The sequence below is a fragment of the Ptychodera flava genome, chromosome 2, assembly GCF_041260155.1.
Source record: "Ptychodera flava strain L36383 chromosome 2, AS_Pfla_20210202, whole genome shotgun sequence".
In the NCBI taxonomy this organism is placed as follows: Eukaryota; Metazoa; Hemichordata; class Enteropneusta; family Ptychoderidae; genus Ptychodera; species Ptychodera flava.
This window is the reverse complement of record NC_091929.1, coordinates 30,839,899-30,864,229: the sequence shown is the minus strand read 5'-3', so window position 1 is coordinate 30,864,229 and position 24,331 is coordinate 30,839,899. Positions and strand designations below refer to the sequence as shown.

General features: G+C 38.3%; 1 protein-coding gene across 1 annotated transcript; it reads right to left on the bottom strand.

The window, feature by feature from the left end:
• Positions 1-663: 663 nt before the first annotated feature.
• Positions 664-23,751, bottom strand: LOC139147881 (galanin receptor 2b-like). Its single transcript, XM_070719097.1, has 2 exons — positions 23,686-23,751; positions 664-4,256 (listed from the first exon to the last, which is right to left on the bottom strand). The coding sequence occupies exon 2, from the start codon at positions 4,167-4,169 to the stop codon at positions 3,138-3,140; it is 1,032 nt and encodes a 343-aa protein (XP_070575198.1). The 5' UTR covers positions 4,170-4,256; positions 23,686-23,751; the 3' UTR covers positions 664-3,137.
• Positions 23,752-24,331: the final 580 nt, after the last annotated feature.

The window sequence follows — 24,331 nt, the reverse complement described above, 5'->3', positions numbered from 1 at the left end:
TCTAATGTACTTAATCAATAAGATTAATTAACTCATTACTTTTAAGTCACAACCTGTATATTCAACACTGCTTAATTTTGTAAATATTCACTTAATGATAATGCAATTATTGGAAACACACAAGTCATACTGATAATTGAATTTATGACAAGTACAAAATGACAAAAGGAATTTTCTAAGCTTCAACGTGTTTTTAAAATGCTAGTAAATGAAACTAGACATTTGCAGTTCAAAGTAAATAGAATGCTGATTACTTTCACATGACCTATAGCAACAACCCAATGATTCAACACATACCTGGCTACACGAAGAAGTTTAGATAAGCCAAAAGCTTTAAAGCCACAATAACTGCGAATTTTATGCATTATTTTCATGATTTTATTTCAAAACAACGTTAATTTGTGTAAATGTGCTAGCTGAAGGACATGTATAGAATATCTCTGCTCGCCGATCTGCACCATGCCTTCGCGTTTGAATAGATCAAATAATTAACCGGTGTCGCGCTCATAAAATGACCCCCCCCCCTCCCCGGAGAAGTACTGAAAAAGTAAATGTACAAAAAATGCAGTATTTCCTGCATATACACATCGTGATCATGAAGGAAACAAGCATGATACCATTTACTTGAATGCACAGCACACGATGACCAACATTTTTGTTGTTGTAATCTTTATTTTCTCAGTCACCTGATTAGTTTTTAAAAATAGTGGGAAATTTAAAATGAGTTTTAAAACATTTGAATTTACATGCCATCTTCGATACTTATGACAATGTTATGCACTTTTTCAGTCTTTTATGAGTCTTACTCAAATAAAACTTGGAAAACTGAGGATATTTTGAGATCGGTTTATCACACATTCGCAGCTATTAGGGTTTTAATCACTCAGGGTCCATACTCAAAATGAGAAACCTGGTGTTTTGGAGTTCCAAGGGTAATATTTTGATCGTTTATTCTCTCTCATACACCCCTGCCTGCCTTCATGATTGATATAGGCTCCAGCACTGACAGTGGAGTAACGTTCCGCTTCAATGTCTGTGGCGCCAGGTGTATGTCTGTCTGCCCGTCAACGTAGTCAGCGCCCTCAATGGTTGAGCGTTATGTAGAAAGATGGAGGCCAAGAGAAAATATATACATGCCGATGAGGGCGTCTTCATATTGGAGGGAGAATATTGGCAGACGATAATCTTCTAATAATTAATGTATTGCGGGTCCAGCGAGGGCGACGACTTCCTCTTCACTGGTTATTAAATTTCTTGGCTTGAAGAGATTGGCTTCTTTTTTATTCTAATTGTCCTACTTATAATGTACATAAGACAACTGTATGGCTGGATTTTTAGTGGATAAATGATGTTGTCAAATGCACAAGTAACGTGTGTGCTAAAATATACACGATTCAGAGATTAATGGATGTATGACGAAGAAAAATACAGTCACAATATTATGAGTGCTTGTGCATGACCGATCGTTTTCATAACAAAATAAAAATTAAGCGGCACATTATGGATCATATGATGACTCCTGTGTGTGACCTTTCACCCCGATTCGTTTTGTTGCTGAAAGATGGTTTAGTATTAAAAAATTTTATTGAAAGTAAAAGCGATTTTTTCTCATGTTCAAAAGAGTGGCAATTCTGTACCGAATTTGGTGGACATAGTGGAATGATGTTGATATTTAATCCCTCTGGTGGATCCGTGTATGAAGGTGCGGGGTCATGCAGAGGTCACCGCGACAACAAACGACATGAAAGAGATGGGAGATCGTCACTGTATGATGTCATCTTGCCGAAGACGAGACGATGACACGTGCATTTTGCTTTACCAATCATTCCACAGAAGTCATATTTGGTCATGAAATTACGTTTCTGTGAAGAAAGTGCGTCGTTCATGCTACGAAGTACACATCCCAGGCGGCACAAGCGTGCGAAAATGTGCATTATTTCTTAAGTACTACGGGTGCTTTAGAGACTAAAACAATAAAATTCGATATTTCTCAACGTACATCGGCATGCATTATACCAAAAACCAGTTGTGAAGATAGCGTCTTAATAAGTAGTCATTTAATAATTGACATGTCTTGGCTATATATAGGATATAGGATATAGGATAAAATAAGTAGACCACTGCACGACTTAAAGCACCTTAACAATTTGCTCCACCTTTCATGAGAAGTTTAGCATAGGCCTACACCTCTTATAAATAGATAATATGAATGGACGAAAATAGAGAAAATGCACATCTTTGTATATACATACATTGAAAGTCAAAAGAGTATTTTGTGCAAAACAACATTTTTTGCATTGAAATCTTTTTTCCAAGAATTTATGAAACCTCGGTCGACCAATTAACAAAGTGCCTCTTCATAAGCTTACGCGTGAAAAGTTAAAAAGAATGATACGAGTTAACTGCACGTGCGCAGAGTGTTCGTTATATTTTTGAGAAGGTAGTGTTCGACTTTATACGTATATGTACATGTACGTAGGCTGCACTGGATCGGCTAGCCAATTTCGACATTTCTGCAGGTTATGAGCTAGGCGCTGAAGATCTTTAAGATTCAAAGCCACGTTCGGCGACGACTGGTGCGATAATTGAAAACATGATAAGGTACTCTGAAAACTCATCAGTTCCCCCCCCCCCCCCCCCCCCCAGAAAATAAGCAGTCAGTGCGAGCCTGAGTAAAAATACCTATTGGGTTCGTTACCACGCTCTGCCGACGACATCCGTAAGGGTTGATCACAGAACAATTTGCACGTGTCCTTTAGCGGTTGCGTTTTCATCAAAAAGTTGTACCTTGTTGAAGTGTGGTTCGGTTTGTTGAACACGTGAATAGCGGGTTTCTTGTACTTTGTTCTGCACACATTTAATGGCCAAAACTTCTGTACGTGCGTAAATGTTATCAACTTCTGCTCTCCGTAAATAAGTCGCCCAAGAAACGACATCTGTACTCTAGAAATACGACCTCAATAATCGGCCTTCTTACATCTTACATACCCTGTGAGCTTTGCTAGGAACTCTTTTTATACATTAATAGTTCCATTTTGAAAGTTAAGAAATAGAAACAGTAAAATATCCAAGTGTTGTTGATATTAAAGTGTAACTTTTTTATTTGAAAGGGTTTCTTTTTCATTTTACCAAATTGTCTATGCCACTGCCTGTGGTAGCTGAAGTGCTGTTGTAGTGGTCGTCACGGTAGAATTTGCACCCGTAGGATTTGCGCCATCTTCCATGGAAACACTCGCCACTTGATTCTGTTTATTGCAGAATATTTTCTTAAGCCCCTCTCTGAAGCTGTCATACTTCCAGGCGTATATCAGCGGGTTGATGCACATATTTGCGAACGCTGAGATGGTTGTGTAGTGAGTGAAGGGCGCGTTGAAATCCAGGTAGCCGCCAAGATTGTACTGATAGAAGGCAAACGCGTTTGGCGTCCAACAAATCGCGTACGCGATGACCACCAAGACGAGCGTCTTGATTACATTGCGGCGGGATCGCTGCATGACGCTGTCGCCCTCCCTGGCCTGCTTCGACAGAGCGATGGCGATTCTCACATAAGCAAACGCCATCCCAGCAATGGGGATGAAGCACTGGAAAGCAAAGACCATAGTGCCACAGAGGTACTGTACAAATAGACTTGGCCAGATGGGGATGCAGTAGCCATTATAATTCTCTTGGATCAGCGCCCAATACAACTCGACCAAAATACCTAGGAGCCACTCCACTAAAAAAATTATCTTGACTTTCTTCATGTTGAAACTATTATGATGGCGAATTGGATGCACAATGGCGAAGTAGCGCTCCATGGTTATGGCCACCAGGTTAAGGGTCGACACCGTGATCACGGCCCACATGAGATATCGCGAGATCCACACTTTGCACAGGAAGCTACCCCAGACGCCAGGGGGCGCTATGATGACCGGGCCGAGGTTGAGGATTAGTAGCAGGAAGGAGCTCAACATATCGATGATTGACTGGTGTGCGATCAGGACGTTGGTGAGTGAGCGAAAGGTCTTGACTCGAAACACAACCAGGATAACAATCAGATTACCCGTAACTCCCAGCACGCCGATGATGCCGTAAAATACATCGAGTATAATCTCAACTTTGCTGGCGTCTGAGGATGAATCAGTCCACCCAGAATCCGTTTCCGTTTCATTTGTATGGTTACCCGTCATTCTTCACGGCACGTTAACTTCTCAGTCGTCTTATAATTCACTATCACACGGCATCAATCTGCGACTAGGGAAGCCTTCTTTAGTCACCTGCAGAGTAAACGGAGAAGGTTCACGATTATATGTGAGAAACAGCTTTGACGTCACACAAGATACTGAGGTGTTGACAGTATACGGAAGGGACTACTGCACCATTTACCGAGACATCAGAATTTCTTCCTCCTAAATCTGGGTAGAGCTAGCGGCGTCTACGATTTTGCTTCAATCTAACTATTACAACCGTGACTCTGAGATGAGTGGTGTATGTCTAAAAGCAAACTATGAACACAAATTTCACACAAATCCTTAGTAAATGCGCAAAGTTCTCAATTTTCTCGTAGAAAAATCGGCATTTCGCGCAACAAGGAATGTAGTTTATTACATCCCTATACTGTCTGTGTCGATCTGTTGACCTTTTCACAGGTTTTGCATACCTCCAATCTATGTTTTAAAAAGTTAATTCAAAGCCCCATATCGGGATTTTTTCACAGTGTTTAGAATTAAATTTTCAAATTAAGGTTTTGTCGTACTGAGGCAATCGTTTCTATCTCCCGGTTATTTACTCACGATAAAATGAATGGAATATAAAAATTTGACTATTCATAATCAAACAGTTTCATAGAAGAGTTTATGTTGGATATTCAGACAGCAAAAAGTGAACTAATAATTCTGTATTTATCGATAGACTGTGCAGTTAAAATACGGGGTTTCGAAAACGACGGTTTAATTTTCCCGACACCGACAGCATGAATGCGTCCGATTCTAATGAACAACGGCACAAGTAATAATAAAGTGATTTAAAGGAAGTAAAAGACAAATTGGATATTTAGAGGATATCAACAATACAAAATGGCGCCGCCGTTTGGGTGGTAAATGAAGTTATACCGTGGCTGCATTGTCGGCAACCAAACCCGCGGAATAATAGGACATTTTCGATATCACCGAATGCGCATTGATCGTAATTGGATGCGTTCAATGGGAGTCAGTGTGATGAAGTTGGAACGAGATTACTTCAGTGCATACGTCAGCATCAGGACGTATCATTTGCTAGACATCAATCATAAGAATGGGTTTCTCTTGAAATGTCTTCACCTTAAGCCGCTTGTATGTCAAGGAAGTGGCAATTCATCTCTTTTTATGGCTTCCGCACGTCACAGAACTGGGTAAGCTCGACCCCCGGGAGAAATCTGTTCACCATCATGCGTGGATATTTTGTTCTGGATGTATGAAGGGGCAGCATAAGTCCACACTGGTAACGCATCACTGAGGAAATAATTGTTAAATTTATAGTTTGGTATCGTCTCCGTATAAATTCTCGAAGCTATTGCACTATTTGAGAATCTTTGCTTTCTTAGTTCCTATAGTATATCAATAAGTGTTTTTAATTAATTAACGGACTCCAAAAATTACACATCACTGAACTATTAATTCTGGTACAGTGTAAATAAGTTCAGTTATCAAACATATGGTAAAAGTGATTCCATTCCATTAAATGGGGACAATTTTGTTGTTGTTTTTTTCTCTTGACAATTCAATTTTATGGATTTGTTTTCAAAACAAATAGTAAAATCCGAATTTGGAGTTTAGCTTTTCAGTTTATAATTACGATCATAAATATATCTTCTTGTAGAGCTATAAAGTTAAACAAATTCTCCCTACGTATCTCGTGATACCATTCATAACATTAATGTTTGTGCCCTTAGATCTAGCAATCTCCATGTCTAAAGAGTAAATCTCCAATGATTCAATTTTACTACATCATAATTTACTCTGATTTATATTTCTGTGGACTCAATTTGTTCAGTCGTTGCCTATACTCATAAGTTGTCTAAATTGAAATTTTTCATTCAAATTTCACAACTTACAATGCTTGCTATATTCGAAATGTATGTACAGTAGTCGAGAGCTGAGGCAATGTTGCTTTCCAGGTGAGGTAATGTGATTGAAGTATTCATTCCGCTGTGCAGTACTTGAAGGCACGTATCACGGTGGGTGATCTGCGTCAGCGATTTCACGTCCCTTTCGGCCAGAGAGTGTGGCTCGGGGACGAATTTTTGAACTGTCAAAAGCTAATATTTTAAGTCTCGCCTACAACTGCTCCGTGCATTCAGTTTGAAAGAAACCGAGAAAAGTTAAAGTTCACAGTCTTGTTTTGCAAAAAAGAACTGACAAAGTTCGTTCTCCTTCTGACACTCAACGGACAGAATGGCAGCTGTCTTGTATTTGCTATACCAGTAAACGTTTTGACGTAAATCGCTTCTCTCATCAAAACATCTGCAACGTAAACACGTAGTTTGATTCCGTAATGAAGAAGAATCGTTCAAAGAAACTTAAGTAAAGTATAAGTAAAAGGTAGCGACGGGCGTGCGTCTTGAGATCCCAAACTCATCATGATAAATATCGCAAATTTTTCTTCTGTTGTTGAATTTATATATGTTTGTCTGACACTCAGGCTCATGTCTATCCTTTAACATATTGGCTGACGAAGAAATTGACATCACATATGTGTCAACTAAATTGAATTGTATTCGATTGTAATGAATGGAATTTTGGTGAACTGAATTGAATTAAATTTCAATTCAAAGAATATAGCACAATACAACACAAAACAACACAACAAAATACAATACAACACAACGCCACACAATACAACATAATACAGCACTATACAACACAAAACAACACAACACAGTCATTACAATAGAATACCAAAGAATACAATGAATACAATGCAAACGTAATACAATGCAATGCAATGAATTGAAATGAAATGCAATAAATTACAATATGATGCAATATGATGCAATAAAATAACAAAACAAAACAAAACAATACAATACAATAACAAAACAATACAATCCAAGCGATACAATACAATACAATACAATACAATACAATACAATACAATACAATACAATACAATACAATACAAGCAATACAATACAATACAATACAATACAATACAATACAATACAATACAATACAATACAATACAATACAATACAAGCAATACAATACAATACAATCCAAGCGATACAATACAATACAATACAATACAATACAATACAATACAATACAAGCAATACAATACAATACAATACAATACAATACAAGCAATACAATACAATACAATACAATACAATACAATACAATACAATACAATACAATACAATACAATACAATACAATACAATACAATACAATACAATACAATTCAATGCAATACAATGCAATAAAATACAATACAAACGATACAATACAATACAAAGTCTACAATACAATGACTTATAATACAATACAATACAATACAATACAATACAATACAAACGATGCAATACAATACAATACGATACGATACAGTACAATACAATACAATACAATACAATACAATACAATACTATACTATACAGTTCAATACAATACAAACGAGATGATAAAATGTGACACGATGCGATTCTAGGATTTTTCAATAAATTCAGTTTGACTCTATTCCGTTCAATTCTATTCAGCTATAAAGTGAATTAAACATTTACAGTAATGATCTGCAGAAGGATTTTACTTAATGGAAGTGTCTTGTAGCAACTTTAAATTTGAGCGAGCCATCATCGCTTGAAAACCTTCACATCCCTAAAACCTTCAGTATTGCATTGAAATTGTATAATGACGGTATTTCAATTTGGATGATGGCAATATTCAACATTCGGCAGCCTATGAAAAAACAGAGAAAACAGAAACGTACTTGTGTAATAAGGTAGAACGCACCTCGGGGACATACATCTAGTCTGACTGTCAAATTTCTACAATTCTTTTCTAATCCAGACAACCACTTGTGGGGTCTCATTTTAAAGCTCTTGGAGAAACAAAAACGTTTACCTACTTAGTTTTTCGAAAATCCAAAATTTGATTTTACCCCTATAGAGTTAAAACAGGAATGGCGGCCATTTTGAATTTCAAATATTGCAAAATGTTAGGTAATTTGTTTCGCTAATTCCAAACTTTGTACGGTGTCACCCGATTTTATTGTTGATTTGGTAAGAGAATGGTTGAAATTTTCATTGAGGAAGGTTTGAGCAAAAGTTTAAGTCTTTCACTTTCGAGGCGCATACTACCTTAATTCACTATTCTATGGATGTATATATGTAATCCACGCGCTGCTACATTGTTTATCATTTACATTTCAAATAGTTTAAATGAGAATTTCTATATAATCATATCAGTAGTATATATGTTTAACTTGACCCAACCCTCTTATGAAATGAGAGGCATGGGTAATTATCAGCCAAGAATTACATAACTGTGATCATATATTTCCTTACCAAGATCAAGTTCAAAAGGAAATGTGCACAATAACACACCGATAGTATCGATTCATGAAGAACCTTAGAGTCAGCTAGGGGCAAATATCAAGATCAGTTGGTTGTAGGGCGTGCCAAATCCACTACAAGAACGAAAAAGACGTAACAGTTGCTCAGTCGACATGTCCAATTCTGTCTAAATGTCTCGGAAAGCGAGCAGCTCTCCATCAATCACAAATCATACAGTCTGAGCATCTGGAAATGTCTACTGGAGAAGTTTTAGCTGAATGTCTGTGACGTGCGCTCTTGACTAAAGGAGATAAGACAGCGAGTAAGACAAGAACTCCCTTTTTATATTTTGTAGTAATGTGTTAACGTAAGCAAGAAATCTGTCTATGACGAACACCGAAACTCAAAAGAATTTGACCAACGCCGTAAAAAGTGTTTTTTTCTCGGACAAATATACTTGGTGGATATTCACTGTGAATCGGTAGCTCTGTACATAGAGCAGTCCTAGCCAATAGTATGTCACTACAACTTGCGATTAAAGTAGCTGATCCGTAGAGTAGAAACAACAATCTGGTTTTTGTCAACTTGAGCAGTACTAAGCCAGAATCACTATCAGATATTGGATTTTAAATGTGCTTTTCAGTGCGAAGAAACAATATCCGTTTTTTCACGAATTTCCAACTGCTATGAGTTTTACCTAGTGTTCGCCTATTGAATTGAAAAACACCTGGAAGAGTTTGGTTCAACGAACTGGCAGATGTTCAACGGAAAGGACGAACACAACAATGACATCAGTATAGATCATGATAATAAGAATTCTACCATGATGATGATGATGATGATGATGATGATGATGATGATGATGATGATGATGATAACGACGGGGGCGGCGGTGATGCTGTAAGTGATGGTATAGTCATGGCAACAGTAACGACGCTTATTTATTTTAAAATGTGGATTTTGCGAAATCATCCATTCATTCAAATTCAGTAAAATTCCAATTAACAATACACTGACAACGAAATGCTTCAATATTAATCAGAACTGTTCCTTAAAATCAACGAAACGGATATATGCAGAAATTTAGAGGACTCCACAATATTTCATTACACCACGATTACAGGGTATCGTCTAATTTTGCCCTCTACCTATCACATGAAATATTGATAGGGTATCCACTTATTAGTCCCTGCTGAAGAATACGTAGGGCTTGATTTTCATTAAGTACAAGACGCTAAAGCTAGCGGCATTACTGAAACCTGAGTTTACTTCACCGAAGGCTTTTCATTTTCGTTAGAACTGATATCAGCCAGGAAGCGTTGTATTCTGCAATTATGAAAGTCCTGAAATTATTTCTTTTACTGAACTCGAGATATGATGCTGTAATGGTATCTCACCAGTCAAAGGAAGTCAAAGTTTGGAAGAAGTTTCGACTGTGATGATTCTTTTGTTTTTACGCCGACGTTCAAAAGTTGGCGACACCGGAGACACGTAGGTGTGGGACGTTTTACACACTTCTGTTGGTTGCTATCGACTGGCAAAGAGTGTAAGAGCATACCTTCGTTGTGTGAGAGCCTGAGAGTCGCGTTCTGGAATGTGCGCACGCGTAGACGGCACTTTAGAAGTTCCACGGTCAACAGTATTTTTCGCACTGTGAACTTGTTACTTTAACTTGTAAGCAGTTTGGCGCAAACTGTTGTAGAAATAAAAGGGCGACGCCCTGACCATTAACCTTCATTTATGGGTAAGGGCGAGAGGAAAGCTTTTGACTTCCTCTCGCCTGAGCCATTATATTATTTCCATTATATTATCAACGAGCTCAAGAAAACCGTCAAAATTTACTAAAATTTCCCACGCAAAAGAACTGTGCAATACGCGAAGCACTGTCACGTGCGCTGTAAAAATTTTACAAAATTAATCAGGATATTTTTTGGAGAAAAAGCAGTCTAAATTTGGCCCACAAGTGTTCCATTTTATTTTGTGATTGATTATGATCTTTGTACAAATCACAGTTTACATTTTAGCTGTAAAGTTATGATGTTTACGATACTTGCTAATATTATTTTTCATTTTACGGGCATGCAAACAACCATTACTATGTATGTGTTGTCAGTCACGTGGTTCAGCTCGACCAATTAAAATGCGACGGACAGGGCATGGTAATATAATGACTGGAAGCTTGCTCTTTGCACCTATCAGCGTCAAAATAATTCATACCACGTGATTTAAATGAACGAATCACAACAGATTGGACGAGGTGTGTGACAATTTGAAAATGCACTTTCGTTCAAACCTCACTAAGTTAGAATGCACCTCGGGGACAGATATTCAGACTCTCAAACTTTTACCATACTTTTCTGATCTACCGCAAGTGGGACCTTATGTTAAAGCTCTTGGACCGAGAAAAACTTTCACTATCTTAGTTGCTCGGAAACTCAAAATGTTTTTAACCCATATAATTTCCATAGAGATGGCTTTTTAATGTCAGTAAATGTTAGGTAATGTGTTTCCTTAGTACATTACTTTGCACTGTGACCCCTGATTTCTATTCTTGATTTTGTGAGAGAATGATTGAAAGTTTCAGTGAGGAAAGTTGAGGCAAAAGTATAAGTCTTTCTTTTTCGGGGCCCCTTTCAATCTTTCACTATATAGTAAAGTCTCCAACAGATTATTACAGTTTTATCTCTCCGACAATAGTATTGTTCATAATGGTGTCACCATTAACATTGTAAATCAAACGTTTTTCATCGCTTTAGAAATGTTATTTGAAATTTATTAGCAACAAACTTGTTATTTAATTGCTTGCTGCAAGTGAGGATAGCCGCGCACTTTTTTCAAACACCTGCACTCCTCTCAGGGATAAAAACTCCATTTGACGTGAATCAGTGGGGGTCTTTTCAACGGTTTCTCATTACCATAAATCTTGTATCATGTAGAACACAACAAGCGATGTTACTTAACTTTATTTCTGAACATCCGCGGGGCGCTATTACTATATTGTATTAATCTGCAGCAATTCAAAAAACAATCAAAAATCAGAAAGCAAACATATAGGACACGAGTAAAATGAGTAAATTTTATCAACTTGTATAATCTCTTGAATGTATATTCTCTCTGATATCATTATTCTAATCTTGTTTAAATATCTTTCAAATTAAGTTGTCTTAAGTCTGTCACCATTCATTCGCTGTAACTGTGATGTGCTGTCACGTTTCTTGTCATATATAGCTCATAGGGAAACTATCTCCAACAGTTTCACAGAGACATCAAAAGGGAAGCGTTTGGTGTTAATATAATCAGTACTATTACACAAGCGTAAAATATAGGATTTGTAAGGTCGTTTTTTTTTCTGCCATCGTTCTGCGCTTTGTATGACAAAGGCATCTTTCACGGCAGTTTTGTCATGGCAGTTTTGCCGCTTTTTAATCAAACGCGCTTTCATGAAGCTGAACGCCAAAATAGGCTTATTTCGTTACATTTACAGCGCGATTAAAGCGCAGACGCCGTCTAGTATCTCTGCAACCTGCTTTCCGTATAACATATCATACTATAGCCTTCAGCTTGTTCCTGTCCTTCTATAATTGTATGGTGTGTTTTCTACATCCTTTGAGGCTGGCGATTATAAGGTTTGCACGTGCGGTTTTGCTTGCATTAATTTGATGAATTGGAGAATGGTGCGTATTTCCATTCAGGTAATTCTAAATAGATATTTGAACGCCTTGTTGTTAGCTGACCATTGCATGCGGACGTACCGGCGACGGATAATTGCGTCGCAGAGAACGAATCTTGATAGTTTTGCTGATAGAGTTTTAGTCGGTTGGCGCTAGCAGAAATAGTACTACGTGTTTATACCACCCATGCCCTATAAAAAGAAATACATACCTTGAACGATATACCTAGCCTATTGCGCTGTATAAGCTTAACATTATTTTGCAACCGGTATTTTAAGGTAGAACGCGCCTCGGGGACAGATATTCGGACTCTCAAATTTCTACATTTCTTTTCTGATCTACCACTTGTGGGGGCTAATTTTAAAGCTCTTGCAGAAAGAAAAACTTTCGCCATCTTAGTTTTTCGGAAATTCAAAATTTAATTTTTCCCCATAGAGTTAACACAGGAATGGCGGCCATTTTGAATTACAAATATCGCAAAATGTTGGGAAATCTGTTTCGCTAGTTCCAAACTTTGCACGGTGACCCCCGATTTTTATCGTTGATTTGGTAAGAGATTGGTTGAAATTTTCATTTAGGAAAGTTTGAGCATATTTAAGTCTTTACGCGGCCGGTGAACACGATAGGCGCACTGTGTCGTGTTCACCGGCCGCGTAGAAAACTCATCACAATAAAGCCAGTAGCGTTACTAAGCATTCATGGGCATCGATGGCTGTCTAGCTAAGATACCTTACAACTTACTGACAGATGTAAAGTAATTTAAGGTACGTCAAATTATAATGTAGAATGCCCCTGTTACGCGAAAATAATGCCCGAAACATAATAGGACATGAGGAAAACAACATTTGATCTTCATTCGTAGAACCCGTCCCGTTATGCGGTACAAAAATGATTTTGTAGGCTTTGGGAATTCTCAGATATCTCAGTATTGATACCGGCCGTTGTTCGAATTTTTCGTATGTTACTAGTATGTCTAAAAGAGGTAGCTAAACAACTGAATTCTCAGAACCGTTTCGTTTAATGGTTCGAGAAGCAGATGTCTGAATGTAGTCACGAAAGATTCTATTTCCATCAAACGTCAAAAACGGCTAATGTTTCAGTACATTATACGCTGGTAGCTGAGGAATCTTTTGGTGATGTATCGTTCGTCCTAATGGATTAATTTTTAAAGTTTAATCGGCCAGTTACTGATTTGATGACGTCACCGTTACCTCTGGAACCAGCTGGTTTTTGCTCCAGACCTTGTGGGACTTTGTTCAACCGTCAAGTCTCTCCTGTAAAACGAAGTATCCACATGCGCAGAAACACTCAACAAAGAACATGCTTCTGTGATGAGTTTAATTTAGTCCTTATTATGCCAGCCAAAACCTGCGAAGCATGTCTATGATATCACAAACTCCAATACCCTATAAATGTAAAATATCGGTCTATGAGACACTCAAGTAGTTCCATGCCTTCATTATCTTTGTGTAGAACATTAGTCACAGTCTGCCAGGCACATGCAAATTACTTGCAGACGGGAGTGTGCGTTCCATTCACGTGGCTCATGGAAAACATATGTTGCCACAAATGGAAAAAAGGCTTACATATTCCAATCAGACCTTACAAGGTACCTGTAAGTCAGGCATGGATTGCTCAATACTCCGAGATTTCTATATATATAATGGTTCAAAGAAATCACACTTAGGCAATAGCAAGAAAACATTCCTCCTCTGGTTTTTTGCAATACTTCAGAGGCGGTGAGGGGACTTTTGGGGTTTTTTTACCATCCAGTAAATCGCATTGATACCGATGACTTTGAGTCTAAGTAAATTTTACAAACTGAAAACATTCCTCCTCTGATTTTTTGCAAGGCTTCAGAGGCGGTGAGGGGACTTTTGGGTTTTTTTTTACCATCCAGTAAATCGCATTGTTACTGATGACATGGTAAGTAAATTTTACAAACTGTCCAAAATACAGTGGGTTTCGATTCAGTGCCACAACTCTGTATGAGAGACAGATACATTGTATGTTCAATGTAAACACACATTTCAAAGTCACTGACTCATTGATTAGTTACAGTAAACCAGCATGGGGCAACTCTGTCTGGACTGATAGCTGAGCAGTTGATTGCACTTGATCTACAATGTACCTGTTTTTAGTTACAATTACAGCTGAAAGTTAGAAATGTTTGCTGAAGCTAAAACTGTTTCGCACACAGTCAGAGTTGTGGCACAGAATTGAAGCCTACTATAATAGAGGCATTACACATACAGGCAGTGTTGACAGAGCAAATACTTAGCATTCCAAAAACATAAACCTAAAAATACGCACAAGAAAATTGCCCTTGAAGGAAAACGATTTGGGTTTTGTCTTTTTTAACGTTCTCAAGATGGGTCTACTATATTTGCGCCTTTTTCTTCTTTAATACTTCAGCCCCATGTTTCAGCCCATTTGCCACTGTCCCACACAGTGGTTAGATATACATTTGCCGCCATTTCAAAAAAGTTCCTATATCTGCTAAGTGGAAATGGCGATTCAAAGGAAAAATTATACTCTTTAAAATTTTGCGCGTTAGATAATAAAGGAAAAGTATCATTTTTGTTGCTCCGTGAATGACCAAAACAGGAGAATGAACAAATTATGAGGTGTCATTGAAATGTTAAACTAGGCTATGATTCCGAAAATATGATTATCCGTACTTATCGCCGAACCTGGTATATTTGGTTGATGAACTGAAATGGAGATCTTTTCTTAATGAATTATAATATTCATGAGCATATCAATCCGAGAAGAAATGTGAAAGTCAAAGGTGAAGAGAAGAGAGAGAGAGAGAGAGAGAGAGAGAGAGAGAGAGAGAGAGAGAGAGAGAGAGAGAGAGAAGAGAGAGAGAGAGAGAGAGAGGGGGGATGAGGGAGAGAGGGAGGGAGGAAGGAGGGGAGGGATGGATGGATGGAAGGGAGGGGCAGGCAGGCACAGACGGAGATCGAGTATTTTTTTCTACTCACGTCTCTCAATTTCAAAATTGCTGCAATCTCTACCACTACCTTCAAAACGTATCCTTTTTTGTTGTTGTTTTTAAACCGTGCACCTCGGGGAACTCATTCCGCTTCCCATGGGCCTTTGCGCAGAGATAGAGAACGTTTTAACGTGACCTTGTTACATGTGAATTTTTTTCATTGTGACAGTCAATGCTATTTTAACCGGGCCAGTATCAAAATGCTAATGTTATGTTATCGACTTGATATTCTTTGATAAGAGATATTATCCCCTCCTTACAAGCGATAGCAAACCTTCCTTTTCTATTAGAGGAATACCGCTTGTTTATTTCCTTATAGTGGCTATTGATTGTTGACTATCAAACCATTGGCCATAAAAAAACCGGCCTTGAGATAAGATGGAGTGTTTCATTAAAAGTCTAATCGCCAGAGAAAATTCATTTTATTAGTGAAGCTACTTCACAAAGATAAAGGTTCGAGTTGTATCTTTTCCCCCAGGACAACAATGGAACTGCATGCGATCACTGGGATAATTCGCTATCAGTTATTACACAGAATATAACCCCGGGGAGCGCTATTCAAGATGGAAAGAACATTTTTCATTTTCCTCGTCCCTGAAGTGCGTTTGTGAATTTTGCAAGATAACAGATCATAGATCATATACTTGGGACGCCATTGTTATTTGAATGAAATCTACCAAATGCATTGAAAACTTATCAACATATCAAACAAAGAAAGCTAAACTCTTGAAGAATTCGTGAACAAAAATATTCAATGAACAAACATAAGATTACGCAATGTAGTTCACAACGTTACTCGTCAGTTCCAGGGAATTATCTTTATTTCTTTGTAAAATAAAATGTCATCATATGCGGCGGGTGAAAGTAAACAAGTGGATTTGGTTTCATGTCACACATGCGCTGTATCGACAAACATTCCATGATATGTTTTGCAAGCTTGATCTATATAAATGCCAAAAACGTGTATGGAGATAAAGAAATGGATTGAATTATTGGAACAATTTAAATTCGAATTGACTGCTAAACTCTTTCCTTCACTGAAGGTAGCGTCTATGAGATACGGCCTTGAAGAGAGTACGGAGCCGACACACAGAGACGAAGCAAAGTTGCAGTCGATGGGATTTATTTGAAGCGCGCCTGCACCCAGCAATGGTCTAGTCTGCTTTCACACATCCCGGCGTAGCTGTTTGCACACAAATTAACAGGCGCAACGCAAAATGTAAAATGCTTTACAGGAAGACAAACTTGCATTGGCTAATAAGTTAAAAAAATATACTCGAACGAATATGCATGACGTACTCAATTGGACGAGTTTTTAAAATGTTCACATTCGTGCTGAAACCAGCTGACGCTAATCAGTTACACTAATTATGTCATGCTTTTGAAGGCGATGCCAACATGTAAAACAATAGCACTGTTAATTTTATCGACGTGTGATACCGCTGACAGAAAAGTCACTCCATCAAGACTTTTGGCGCCAAAAGTTTATCATAAATGACTAAACTATTGTTCATCCTTTCAAGTTGTCTTGTGGAAGTTCATGAAAGTTTGTAACAGAAATTACAATCGTAACATGTCAATAGAGATGTCATACCTATTGTGAATACTCATAACAGAGTGTACGTGGTACGTAGCGACACTTTAGATTTCATCTGAATTTGTCTGACGCACTGGATGTGAACAGTACGTGACATCGCTTTGTTCCGCTTGCCTTCAGCAGAAACAACCGCCGTGCGTTCTTTCGCCACCAACTCACAAAACAGAACCCGGACAAGACTACTCCGCTACCTCCTACACTCAACAATCACAACAGCGCTGACCGACGCAACGACCTCGAAATACAGCACATAATTAGATCAGGATGTACTCCGGTTACTACTCTCCCTTGTCGATAGCTTATATCCCAAGCGGTAAGTTGAAATCTTTGAAGTATGATATACACCGCCTTCGTAGGCAATAGGCGATCTGTCCACCTGGACTATATAGCTCAGGTTTGACTTTCCTAACAGCTTTTCCCTAGACAAAACGAGCGCCATCAATTAAAGCGATCAGACATATGTTTCGCCTTAATGATGTCTGATATTCATCAACTGTGTATGTTCCTCGTCCTTTGTCAAGGGAACGACTCAGTTACGATCGTAACTAGAGCGATTTGCTGACAGAGTAATAGGACGACTCCTACACCCATCTGCTACCGAAATGAGTATATCTGAATGCCAGATGTCACAGACCAGATTAACACGTGATGGACTCCAGTCCATCTTTAATACGACGTCAGCAAACACAGTACCTCGAGTGAACCAAGTTTAACTCTAAGCTTTCGTCTCACTTTGATCAAACCTCTATGGTCGTATATTAAATCACTATTTGTTTTTATAATTTTTTTTCAACATTTCAAGAACACTCCTTGTAATGTAATCTGCGTCTTGCCCACATTATGTAATGGTATAAAGGGCTTGCCAATCACTCAGATACTGAATTATATTACCATTTGGTCAGTAACAAGAGAAAATAATTATCTATCTACATTCTTTCTATCTATCTATCTATCTATCTATCTATCTATCTATCTATCTATCTATCTATCTATCTATCTATTTATTTATCTATCTCTCTATCTATCTAACTATACATATCTATCTTATTATCCTGACTTTCCCTCTCCAGATCTGTTTCTGCCTCTGTCTCTCTCTAGCTCTCTGTCTGTCTGTTTCTGTCTCTCTGTCTCTCTGTCTCTCCGCTCGATTTTTGACGGCACTAACTACTTACTAATTCAGTGACCGTCTTTTCGTCGAATTCCTAATCTTCGTAAAGAAATTATCTCAGCGGGCGATTCTGATGAGCTCCAAGTCTTCGATATACCCGTTGATCAGCTTACTGATATCTTAACTTACTATTCTCTGTACTTAAAAATCCCTCCATTTTTCACTTTCTTTTCTCATTATTGAATGACCTTTTCCCTCTTTCTAACGTTGACTATACCTATTACTCTCCGGCTTTGCTGTGTGCTGTTGCGACGTAGCGCTTTATTTCTCGGCAACGCATATAAATTGATCCCATACCGTGGCAGTTGCACACTGCATGGCGATTTACACTGCTTTTGTGACATCTTTCGGTGTACACGAATTTTGGACTGACTTCTGGAAGCTTGTGGCGAGAAGAAATGTACATTTTCTCAGTTAGTTCCAATCAGTTATAAATTGAGAAAGGCCAACTGTTGACAACATACCGCTTCAAACACTAGCAGGACGGTCATTGCACACGTTTTTATCGGAACCCAGTCTACTTAAATGCTTGAAATAAACCTCGCTTACAAATATTATTAAAACGGTAGTGGAAACCAAAATATTGAAAATTATCCCTAATTTGAGATTGGACATTATCAATGATTTGAAGTTGAAAATTATTCCTAGTTTGGGCTTAGTATCAGCGGAAGAAGGCTTTAATTGAGCGATGGGTTCAAAACTAACGAAGCATTTCCGAAGTATTTGTTCAGACGCTCCAATGAAGCAGGTATGCTTTCGAATAATTTAATAATCAGAGCTGTGTATTTGACCTTCTCGCTTCTCTATGTATCTGGTTTTTTTTCTCAAATTCACTCCGCCTGCACCCTCTGTCTCTGACTGTCCGTCTGTCTGTCTGTCTGTCTGTCTGTCGCACTATCTATTACTCTGTCTCATTTTCTCTCCCCTCCCCTCCCCTTCCCTCCCTCCCTTCCTCTGTCCCTCTGTCTGTCTAACGCTGTCTCTCTCTGCACGTCTCTGTTTATCGGACTGGTTGTCTCTTTGTGCCCCCCCCTCTCTCTCTCTCTCTCTCTCTCTCTCTCTCTCTCTCTCTCTCTCTCTCTCTCTCTCTCTCTCTCTCTCTCTCTCTCTCTCTCTCTCTCTCATGTATTTAGCACCAGAAATTCAGAAAGGTTCACCTTTACCTGATAAAAATATTTCAATTTGCGCTGTGTAGAAGACAGTCACATTGTGCGATGTTGCTGTATTGACTGACAACACAATCGGTCTTTCTTCATTACACGGCTTTCCCGAAGGAGACACAGAAGGCTACTGGGCCAATAATCTTTATCTCCGAGCGATAGACTTAGAAAGTCTGCTGGTCGCGGTAAATCTCTGACGCGTTCACCATAAGATTAATGTTAAGTAAAGCCGAAGCTTAAGGGCAATATTTTTAATACTAAGTTGAGAGTTTCAGAGGGATGACGCAATGAGGACATTTCCCCCTGTGGCAAAACATCATATACCAATTGGTTGGTTAACAATATAAATGTATTAACGTCACAGCTTCATCATTCTCAAGGAAACATATATACATTTATCCGATATATTTTATGTGATTTCGGAAAATCTTTTCATGAGAGATGGATAAAACGGTAATTCGTTACTTTTGATGCTATGGAGGAAAGTATAATGATAATATATTGGTGGAATTGATGATTATTTGTAACCATGGAGACAAGCGCAAAAAAGGCTTTATCCGACGTCCTGTAGTCTGCAGCCAATGTCGCTAAGTTATATTCAGTGACGTGGTAACCCTGCTTTGGCTATCGGCCGTTTTCAAAGTTCATGGTTAAGAAACTGATCAGACACGTAACCAATCCTCGCTTGATTTCTTCTTACTCGTGCTTTTAAAAAAGAAAACTCAATGGAGCAATTCTTGATTACCATAGAGCCAGCGTTCCACATAGAGGTCCTTTCAATAATTGTTTGTGCTCACGTTTGTATATATTTGCCACTTTTCTTGATTTGATTGTATATCCCGTCTTCATCAACTACTTAACGCTTGGTGTTTCTGCAATAGCTATTTTACAAACGTGCCACAGGCCGAGATATTTGATCGCACTTTATTGTAAACCACGAGATCGTAAATGAACAACATTTTACCGTAACCTCCAAGACCAAATAACGAGTTCCGGGGCACGAAAGGGATTTTTTTCGAATGAAAATTGTTTAAATATTTAAGGTAGAAGTCCCATCGAAATTGAAAAACTTTAATTTTTTTTCAAACTTTCTTAGGCGAAACACCATTCTCTTTCAAAATAAAGAAATACGGGTTACCTTGCAAACTTAAATGCTAGACAAACAAATAATCTTATATTTACTACTAATATTTGACATTCAAAATGGCCGGCATCCCAGTGGCACCTCAGAGGAAAAAAATCAAAATTTTCGATTTTTCCAAAAATATTGGTGAAAATTTCATTTTATTTTCAAAGAGCTTCAAAATGAGCCCACGAAAGAGTTCGAACAGAGAAGAATCATCAAAAATCAGTGTAGTCAGAATATCTGCCCCGATGCCGATTCAACCTTAAGATAGGATGTTTGTACGTCTGGTGGTTGATGTGGTAAAACTTGATGATAGGCCTCATAGCAGAATAATTTATTTGTACTTTGCAGACCTCAACGTATGTCTACAATAGCATAAACTTTAACGTACAGACTTCCCAGAGCTGATGAATAAAAACTTGTACGTGTGTACACTCACACGAACCCTAGCCGTGTAAATCAAAAGAAAATATTAATCATCTAGCAGCATTTTCATGGCGGAAGGTACATAAATAAACCTTTCCCCATTTGTGAAGAAAGCAACTTTGAATTGGACGGGAAACTAGCGTGGCGTTAATTCACTCACACTAAGGCACGATTAGCGTCACTGTAATGTCATTTAAGGCATAAATTGCCAAATGAAGCGGGCAAGATTTGTGGCCGACTTCAAAGATTCTTTGAAGAAAGAAGATCCATTTATAAGACGCCCCGGCAACACGTTTGTTAAAAAACCTTAGTCGTGTGGAATTAAGTAAATTCGGTCATATCGCTGTGAGGTTTGCTGTTACCATGGAGCATAGACGGTGGAACACAGCGGGTCTTTACTAGCTAAATGTCGAAGTTATCACGTCGGCGGAGCAATGTATAACTCTTTCCACTCAGCTCACCAGCTAACCTCATAGTTATAGTATCTTGTAATAATTAGTCCACTGTTTCCAAAAGATTACGGTGCCAACGACAGAACTTGAAAATAAAGAGTCTATAAGTTGTCATATCCGAAGGCAGATGGCTAAAACAAATGTCGGTGATGCGAAAGGAGCACGAAAAGACGACAAATGCCGAATAATGTAGCAATTGATGTCGTTTGGGTATATACGAGGGCTTTGCAATTGTACTGGACTGTTATCGACCAAGAACTGGCAAATAATGGAATATAACGTATCACGGTAATTAAAAGAAACTTTATTGAAGGTAGTGAGGGACTTGGGAATTTGTGTTCAGTAACTTGAATGGTCAAACGTGTAGCTCCAGCATTCAGGTAACTCTTTCAAAATGTGTATTTTTCCTGTATTTCTGAAAACCTCATTCCATTAAGTTTAGCACTTGCGTTAACTTTCTCTTTCTTAATATTGTGAGACTTAAAAAAGAGGTTCAAGTAAATTCCCTTTGTCATTTATATTATTATACAGCTGGATGCTCACCGATGTCCAGTGCCCTACAGATAATCGCCCTCTACACTTTTCTTATTTACTCTATCAACATACGGGCCGGGCGAGAAACCCATCTGCAGGATGGTGGGTACCCATAACTGAGGGGAGACATCGATCATAGAGCAAGGTCTGAATCATCCAATAGCCTTCGAGCAATGAATGGTAATGTCCCTTGCTCAAGAGCACAACACCATGCGTATTGCTAGAGTCTCGACTGACGTCTTTTGATTGTAATTCCACCATTCGGGTAACACTCAGTCCGAGATGGTAGGTTCGAGACTTGAACTCGCTTCTCTTGATGGAGTACCCTACCCACTAGACCATGACGCCTCCTTATAACCTCTTTAATTTTTTTCACCGTATATTTCTCTAATTTTACACGGCAAGGTAGGTAGTTTTTCTCTTGTTGTTAAATAATCTCTGCATTTGAAGATGACCATGGCATCGTATTCCAAAATATGCCATCTTTTTACAGTTTATCTCTTGAAACATGGATTTTTCAAAGACCCCCATGCAACAACTGCCTGCACACAGACTACTAAGGCTATTTTTGTTACAGAAGTTCGCCCTTTCAAAGAACACGTACAGTTGGGTCCCATGAAGGTAGGGCAATCGTTGAACAGCTGGGCTTCAAAATATACTGTGACATTACTGAAATACTGATTGCATTAAAAAAGATGGGAACAATATAGTCTAATTTCTTCTTTCAGTAATTGAATAGGGATTGGAACTGAACAAGATTAAAACATATTTTCGAATAATACTGCACGGGTAATTTAACACGTATTTGAGCAGCACAATAGATTGTTTTGCGAGAAAAATTCCCTGATTCATTTTGCCACGCATTCAAGGATTTATTTCTATGCGCCTCTTGCTTATTTTCATTCTGTGTTTTCTTCGTCTTGTTCCATTCAAATCTTCCATCATTGCAATGCGTGCTATGAAATCGGCAACCCACACCGTTTATCGTTGGGGGTTGGGAAGGCAAGAACAAACGAGCACAGAAGGTAATGTCTTAATGATGAAAAAACCATTTAAGTAACATTTTATATATTATTTCGTCGCTCTACATTACCTCAAATAATGCCATTTTATTTGGGTTTAAATCGAGCCGTATGGAGTATTTAATTACATTAGCGTTTCACAATAATCTATTTAACGACAGTTTGCCTATCATTGCTTGGTTACGCTCCTTACCATGTAATGTTTAACTACTAGGAATAAAGTTGTTGGCGCCATAGTAGACTTAAGTGAACACTTGCCTTTTTTGAGATCGAGAAAAAACAATTTAATTTGTCTCAATGAAGTGCTCTTGTTATTTTCAATCAGGACTTCGGCTCTCAACTCTTTCCTTAAGTACATTACAACGGACGGGGCTTTCAGAAGTCGTGTTTGCCCATGCTGCTCACTGAGCGCCGTTTCAGTACTTGTTCGCCCGGTGACGTTTACTTGGCTTTCGCCAACTGATTGTTTTAATGCCCGAACTTGAGCGTTTCAGAAAGCTGAGTGCAGCGGTGACTGGGAAAAAGTTCTCGTTTCTTTTTGTCGGAATGGAGATGAACGTGACCGAAATTAATAATGGCATGACAGATAGGCTACTGATTACATCACTACAGCAATTATCTTTAGAGTTTTGATTTTCAGGACTGCGAGATGACTTTACAATCGCTTTTGGCGGACGCGGTGAATTACCAGTGTCCTTGTTGTTCGAAAAAAACGGGTATAGAAACGTTAGTGATAAAAAAAACTGAACGCAGGTAAAACCCGAATGAGTTGATCAAGACTTTGAAAAAAGAGCAGCATACAGATGTAAAATCCAATATTATTGCAGATTCTTTCTCAGCAAGTGACAAATCCGTCAAGAGGAAATCAGAACTATGACATCATTCTGCAAAAATTAATGCGAAATGCTGTCTTTGGGAAAACGCGAAAAACAGGTCTTATCAATTACGTTTTGTCCGGAATGAGAAAAAGTATCAATAAGGCACACAAAGGAGAACTAAAAACTATCAGTGAACATAACTCACCTTCCTTTCAACTTGTCATCAAAAATTGAAAGCTCTTGTTAGTCGATTGTAAGCGTCGTCACGAATGCGGCTCCGCTACGCATAATGATTCTTTTTACTAGAAGAACTATTTTTCGCGTAGGGATATTCGTCAGCGCTTTAGACGTTCGGAGATACGAACTGAAAAGGGACGCAATTGATCCACAGAATAAAATACCCTTTTCTGTAGATGACAGCCTGGAAATACAACTATATGAGCCGTTTAACTTCTTCAGCTTTACACTCCTTGTCTCAAGGAGGGAGTTATCATCAGTTTATTATGATATCCCGCAAGATATCTTGTCATGACAAAATATCACTGACGTCAAATCGTACATTACTCAACTTAGTTTGCGTCTTAAAAGCAACTTTGAAGGTGAGTGATGCGACGGAAGAGAAAGTCAAAGACGTGTATGTGGACGCTTGCCATTCTAATAATTAATTTTTTGAAGGTAATCATAGACAAGATATAAACTTTACGACTTACGTTCATTGAGATTGCATTTATTTAATGATGAAAGCATTAAATGCACTTTATAATTGTATATATTGCTTCAGAGGTTTTTGCATTTTAACTGTAAAATGAGTACGTTACTCACACTCAACCTGTTTGCCCTGGTGGCTTAAT

What these genes read in the sequence shown, in the direction of transcription:
- LOC139147881 (XM_070719097.1), bottom strand. Translation starts at nt 4,169, where the DNA reads ATGACGGGTAACCATACAAATGAAACGGAAACGGATTCTGGGTGGACT.